General features: G+C 35.7%; 1 protein-coding gene across 1 annotated transcript; it reads right to left on the bottom strand.

Moving 5' to 3' along the window:
* Positions 1-1,662: 1,662 nt before the first annotated feature.
* On the bottom strand, positions 1,663-6,923 carry ABCF5 (general control non-repressible 5). Its single transcript, XM_047302996.2, has 9 exons — positions 5,922-6,923; positions 4,863-5,204; positions 4,345-4,485; positions 4,068-4,247; positions 3,785-3,940; positions 3,262-3,363; positions 3,048-3,176; positions 1,995-2,099; positions 1,663-1,900 (listed from the first exon to the last, which is right to left on the bottom strand). Exons 1-9 carry the CDS (start codon positions 6,774-6,776, stop codon positions 1,805-1,807), a joined length of 2,106 nt encoding a protein of 701 aa, XP_047158952.2. The 5' UTR covers positions 6,777-6,923; the 3' UTR covers positions 1,663-1,804.
* Between the last annotated feature and the right edge of the window lie 526 nt (positions 6,924-7,449).

A 7,449-nucleotide genomic window follows, 5' to 3' on the forward strand; every position in this document is an offset into this window, starting at 1 on the left:
CACTAAAGAAAGTTACAAAACTACTCCATCGCATCCTGATCTTCCATTAAAGGCATATCATCACCTATCTAAAGTAATCATCGCAAAAACACAACAAAACACAAAAGAGTAAAAAGATAAGTTAATGTACAAAAGATTTGGCCTAATTTAATCAAAATATACCAATTTATAAACTAAATACGTATAACACAAAAGTCATATATTTACAGTTAACACTAGACTCAATTATCCGGATACATATTGTTGATATAGGGCTTTAATGTACGCGTACACTTGTAGTGGTATTTATGCTCAATAGAGTCATAAACAAAAGAAAGTATCACCCTATCACTTATAAGGTTAGTCCCCTTCGTGCCTAGGACTAGCATTCCAATGGTTAGAACTTCCTATGACTCTCACCACATAACTCATTATATTTTATTTGAGTGTGAATGGTTATTAGAGTTTAGGATACCACTTTTCTCCATATCTCAATGTCTACATTAACAAAACCACAACCAATCCTCCTCGGATTGGTACCAACCATTCTTAGATAAACATTATAAACCAACCATCATATTACCATTTACAAAATCACACATTAAACAAACCAGAAGAGAAATATAAAAATAGAGTTAGACTTTGTTAATTTCGTTCATGAAGAATATATATTCAATCAACGAGTAGTGCCTAAAAGCACACTCGTTCAACAACCAAATTGGTCACCCAACGGGATTATCACTAATACTCACAAACTTAAATTTTCACAAAAATCGTCCAACGAGACTTGTCTCGTCCAACAACTATCAAGTTAGTGAGTTATTTGGTTTTGCCTAGTAAGTATATTCTGATCTAACGACTACCAAATCAATAGCCACTCTAACTTTGACTTTGCCTAACAAGTATAGTCTTACCCAACGAGACAGAACATAATTATATAAATATGTAAGTCTCAACTTTACAAGTTTAGCCTAACAATCAATACATATATCCAATTCAAATTACACCATATTCAATAATTCAAACAACAATTTATTAAATGTTTATACTATATTTTTATTAAAGTTTATATTTTTATGAAATATTTCTAATTTAAGATTAGAGTTGGTTTAAAATTAGAATAAAAATTTTATAAGTGAAAACTAATACTATGAGTTAAAAATTTTATGAAATTAAAAGTAACATAAATTATTTAATATTTTATGTGATTTTAAGGTTAATTAACAATTAAATAATTTAATCTAAAAATCAGTAAAATATTTATGTAAAAATTTAATTTAACTTCAATTTAAAAACTGACAAATTGTTTAATTTTTAAATAAATTAAGATTTAAATTAAAAATAATAATAATATAAAAATCAAACTAAATATTTTGACACGGATTATTGACGGTGACTAGTCACGTATAGTAACTTGACATGGACACATTTTTTCTTAAATTAATAAGTTAAAAAAACCACATAGTACATACATTGTTTATTATCTCTTAATTATATGCAACGTTAGTAAAAAAGACTATATTAAATAAAATTGACAAAAATTAAGACTTTTTGAAAAATATATTAGGACTGAGTTAACAAAATCGATAAAAAATAGAAATTAAATTAATATTTAATATATATATATATATATATATATATATATATATAGGTATCGTGGTATCGCAATGGAGAAACACAACATGGGATGAATGGGGGTAACAACCTTCTATATTTCCCGTAAATGAGTTAGTCAATTGATACATGAATATACAAAGGCTGTGTAGCTAACCCAAATGTGCTACATAACCTTCTGCTAAATTACTCTAAAACTTAAATGCTTTACTCAATTCCATCTCTTCGAATTTTTCACACCTTTAGACTTCTGTTTTGCGGCCTGAAACGCCTGCATTTTTTGCTTCTTCCGTGCTTCTTTCTCAGCCTGTTATTGCAAAAAACATATATGAATTTATAACTACTGGTAGTAATCGCCTCATCTCATGGATTTAAGTGTTTACAAACTAACAAAAGTTCACCTTCGACATCTTGGATTTCGCTTTCACTTTAGGAGCTTTGCTATCAAGCTCTGCCTCACGTTCAATTTCTCTTTCCATAGCATCGAGATTCTTCTCTAAATAATACTGCAATTTTTTGAGATTCAAACATGTTAAAACCAATAATAAGTCATGCGATATAATATTTAAACGAGCTGTACCTGAAGCAAACATATTACAATTCAATGATCACGAAGTTATAGTAATATCATACGAACATAAATTTAAAGTATAAAACACTATTTTGGACCCTCTCAAATCCAACGTCATACTTATTATTTTCATTTAGATCCCGCATTAGATGTATTCGCAGTACCATTTTGTATACCCAGTATCATTTTGGCCCATTACATATCTTGCTTTCATTTTGGTTCCGACATCATTCCACTTGAAGGGAGAAGGACTGCAACAAAACGAGAAAGGATCTAGAAGGCTGTTTTCTTTATTATATTATTTTAATTTGTCAAAATTTGTCAATTTGAAAATCCTAATAAGTTAGTGAAAATGTCAAGTCCCTTGCTGAGAAATGAAATTGAAATAGAATTCATGCAGGAAGGACTAAAATGGCTAAATTAGAAAATAATCCGAGGGTCCCAAAGGAGGTGAAAAAAATCTGAGAGGAAAAAGTGTTTTACAGTTTTACCCTAATTTTAAGATATGATGTGTCTATACATATGAGACTATATATGAACAAGAAGATAATAGAAATGGGAACAGGGATAACATATTAGAGAAATGAGGACCAAGCAAGGGATACTATGATAGAATTTAGATCATCTAAAGCATCTTAGATAATATTAAACTCCAAATCACTTAAATTATCCAAACATCGAAAAGTTTTTAAAAGATTAATACGACTAAAAATCATATCGTGCTGATGATCATTGAGTTCCTAGGACCAACTGCATCGTGAATAAAGGTAACCCATTTTAACCAACTTTGATATTAAAATATAAAACAAAAATAAATTGTTTACTATCACACTCAATAAGACGGGGAGGGGTAGAGAAGGGATCAAGGGATCGATTAACTTACATCGTAATCACCTGCATAATCCTGTATAGTGCCATCTTTAATTTCTATGACCCTGTTAACTATTTGCTTTATGAAGTATCTGTCATGAGATACTGTGATAACGGTGCCCTCGTATTCACTTATTGCCTCCTGTGAGTAGAAGTAAACATTATTAGGCCGATAACTGACAATAAGATTTTTATAAGGAAAAAGCAGACAACAAAGTGCCACATACCTCAAGCATTTCTTTAGAAGGTATATCCAAGTGATTGGTGGGTTCATCCAACACAAGCAGAGTTGATGGTTTAACCATGAACTTGCAAAAAGCCAGCCGTGCCTAGTAAAACATGAGACAAGATAAATCCAAATAATTTTGCAGCATCATACACAGTGTGAAAGAGCGTAACATTGCAATGCCACAAGCAAATTAAAAATTATATATATGCCAGTAAGTCACGACCAACAAAAATTAGAACAATTCGTCCATATACTATTCTTGATGTACACAGTTCATGACACCTGAGATTACTAAAAACATTTACTGGGATTGGTAATCACCCCAGTAAATCTCGTAATGATGAGGTTGAAGACTGTCTTAATATCATTTAGCAAATTCAAATTTTCTTGATTCTTATATTTCTTCAAGTGCCATCATCTCCAATCTTTTACTCAAACAATAACAGTTCAAACATCTCTAAAGGCTCAGAAACTCTAAATACATGTCAACTGAAAAAGGATGACACAAATCTTGAATTTACCTTCTCACCACCACTCAATAGTGAAACTTTTCGGTCAAGCATATCATATTTAAAATTACAACGCCCAAGAAGTCCTTTAATATCGTCAATCCTCCAGTCCTCTGCTGCTTCCTCTACTGTCTCAAGCACTGTCTTGTCTAGATCAAGCGCCTCAGCCTGTTAAACAAATGAAGTCAGAATTAAAAACATTTTAACCATGCAAATTTTGACAAGAAAAACTGGAACTGATAGCACATTCATCAGTTTAATTACAATTAGCATTTCACTGATTTAAGTGGCACACCTGATTCTGCTCAAAATAGTTAGGTAACACATTATGCTCCCCAAGCAAAACTTCACCCCCAGTTGGCTTTTCCAAACCCATAATCAATTTCAGTAAAGAACTCTTGCCACAACCATTTGGACCAATAATCGCAATTTTTTCTCCCCTTTCAATTGTAAGATTTGCCTTTTTGAAAAGTGGCTGGCACAGAAAAGCATGATCAGTTGATATCACATAACATAAAGATAGTCCACATTTTAATGCTAAGGTTTTCAATAATGAGATCTTGATATCTAACCTTATCCTCAAAGCCAAATTCCAAGTTCCTAATTGTTACAACAGATCTTCCACTCTTTCCGCGCTCAGGGAACCTGATTTTCATCTGTTTGCGTTCAAATGGCTTCTCCACCAGTTCCTCTTCCTGGAGTCTCTCCAGCTTCTGTTGCCATGCAAAAAGAAAGGAAATTCTTTTAAGCAAATAAAAGAACACGACATTAAAATATTTGAAGCAGAAGGATGCAATGAAACTAATCTAAGCAGAGCAGCTAACACAAGCATTGTGTTTATATGTCATCTCAACTGCCTACTACATAATGTTGCCTTATACTTTGTTAGAATAAAACCATTTATGAACTTTGGGAGAGTTGATTCTTGACATATTATTATGAACTCTCCCAAGGTATTATGAAGCCTACAAGTCCACCATACCTTGTCCATTTCAAGCCCAGAGAACTCTGGCATGAAGGGCATGTTAAATATAAAATCATCCATGAACAACCTTTTAAGCTATTGGGAAAGTAGATTTTTGACGTATACCTTCCCAGCAGATGAAGCACGGCCAGAATTTGCTCCAGCACTTAATCTACCTATCAAGTCTCTTGTATGCTCAATTTCTTTCTGCTGCTTCTCCCAAGCAGCATACTGTGCTTCAATCCATGCTGCTTTTGAAATTACATACTGCGAATAATTTCCCTCAAACGTCCTGGACACACCCATGTCAGTTTCCACAATTTTTGTACACAGTTGATCAAGGAAAGCTCGGTCATGGGAAATGATAACCATTGGCACATCCTGCTGGTTAAGATACTCCTCAAGCCACTCAATGGTGTCAAGATCAAGGTGATTTGTGGGCTCATCTAACAGCAATAAATCAGGCTCCTGAAACCAAACACAGGTTCCCATTCTTATCAACAACACTTGTAACACTCACCCACATCATCTACACAACAAAATAACGTAACCATCGAGACATTTTATCACCTAGGTAATTAAATTATTCCTTTCTTGACAATGAAGCGTGTGTCAACGTTCAAATATACACATACCCTAGACAAAAATAGCAGCATGTTGTGAAATATCATGTATTCTGAATCAGCTATTTTAGAATTACCTATAACGTATTCTAAATTTTTCAGCTCAAACCAAAATAAACCACAAAAGAAACAAATAGTAGCTTGCAGCTTACCATGGGTGCAATGTTACGAGACATCAAACCAATCATACACTTTAACTAATTGGACAGCTCAGTAAACCTTTGTAAAATTGATTTTGAAATAATGTGACTTATGTTTGGATGTTTTCAATCTTAAACATACAAATAGTTGCGTTCTGCTTAACATGGATCAATGTTTTGCGACATCCAACCAATGGCAAGCGTTTGTACAATTCATTTTGGTTATATTTGATTATGAAGTGATGGGATTTGTATTTGGACGTTTTCATTCTAAAAATAAGTTACCAGAAAAATTTACAACAAACTTTTTTATCCAACTATTACACTAGTTAGAGTTACTTCCTAAAACCCAACATGTTACACAAAATCTACATCAACATAGCAAAGCGATTCTGAACAATCCAACGTGAATTCAACCGTACCTGGAGTAGAATCTTTCCAAGACACATTCTCATCTGCCAGCCTCCACTGAAAGACGCAACCAACCTATCAGAATCCTCGGGAGAAAAGCCAAGTTCAGGCACCAACTTATTTATTTTCGCGTCAACCTCATCGAGGTCCACAGACTGAGCCCTCCGCTGAAGCAAATCAAACTCATCCAAAAGCCTTCCCATCAATTCCAAATCGTTGACAGCACCCTCGAGCGCCTTCTGGACCCTCTCCAATTTCCCCGCCACCTCCATTTCCTCCTTGAACGCGCTCATGAACTCCTCCCTCACTGTCCTGCTCAGCGACACCTCGAACTCCTGATTCAGAAACGCGATTTTCATGTTCGGCTTAGCCTTTATGACGTTCCCATAATCCGGCTCCTCCAATCCCGCGATAATCCTCATCTGCGTCGTCTTGCCCGCTCCGTTCACGCCAACCAAACCCACCTTCTCCCCCTTCTTCACCTCCCAACTCACGTCCTTCAACACTGTCACGCCCTTGTACGCCTTCCCCACGTTTTCAAGCTTCACCCCCGACGACACGCCCGACGCGCCGCTACTCTGCTGCTTCCCTCTGCGCCGCGGCTCCTCCGAGGAGGTTTCGGAGAAGAGAGACTCGATATCTTCGTCGACTGTTACAGTTGTCAGGCCCGAAGAGGAAGCGGAATTGGGCCGCAATGGGCTCGAGAAGCGGTTGGTGTAAATTAGATTGGTGCTGATGTTAGTGTTGTTGGTGTTCGCTCTGGTGGTGACGCGTGGGGGAAGGTGGCGTAGCACGGTGGGCTTTCGTGCATCCAAGATGACCGCGCCGGTGAGGTCTAAGTGGTGAAGCTTCGCGGCCAAGTCCATTTTGAAAAGATATGAAATTCAGAGAATAATCGAGGAGTGAGAACAGATATGGCGTGAGTTCTCTTCCCCACAAATGCTGAACCAGATTTCAACCCATTAACTGCTTTTGCGAGCTGTTGAAACGTTTGCGCTCACTGGGTTTTCTTTTGTACTTTTTGTGGGGTGAGAAAAATCGCTTATAATAGATATTTTCAATTTTATTTTTAAAAAAGGCAGAATAAGTATTAAGGAAAATTAACAAATTGGTGCGTTTGGATTACGAATTTATTGTGGCCAGAACCAACAAGGGAGATAGAAAAATCGGACAAGAGATTTCAGATAGATAAGGATCCTGGGATTATATGTGGTGAAAAGTAGCTCAAAACGGCCCTCTCTTTTCGTGACGCGTGTCTCCGTGTGTGGCTCGCATTCGTTCTCTTCAGTCCACGTCCACCGCCGTAAACAACCAAAATTCTGACCCCTTTTTTTTGTTTAGCACATCTATTAGGGCTAAACAAACAGCCGAAAAAGCGACCTTGGTGGGTGTTTCATCTGCACCTCCAAATTTTGCATCCGCACCTCTAATTTTCTAAAATACCCTTAATTAATAAAGTGATTTTCTATTAATAAACTTTTCATCCTGCACCTTCATTTCTGATTTATTAAAAAACTCTACACCTCATCTTCCATATCT

The sequence above is a fragment of the Vigna umbellata genome, chromosome 2, assembly GCF_029865625.1.
Source record: "Vigna umbellata cultivar VRB3 chromosome 2, Vumbellata_1.0, whole genome shotgun sequence".
NCBI lineage: Eukaryota > Viridiplantae > Streptophyta > Magnoliopsida > Fabales > Fabaceae > Vigna > Vigna umbellata.

Bases quoted from the DNA above. Each gene is read 5' to 3' on its own strand.
- ABCF5 (XM_047302996.2), bottom strand. From the start codon at position 6,776: ATGGACTTGGCCGCGAAGCTTCACCACTTAGACCTCACCGGCGCGGTC. The intron at 4,248-4,344 runs GTTAGATATCAA...TTTCTGTGCCAG, and splicing joins AATTTGGCTTTGAGGATAAG to CCACTTTTCAAAAAGGCAAA. The intron at 1,901-1,994 runs GTGAACTTTTGT...TTGCAATAACAG, and splicing joins CGAAATCCAAGATGTCGAAG to GCTGAGAAAGAAGCACGGAA.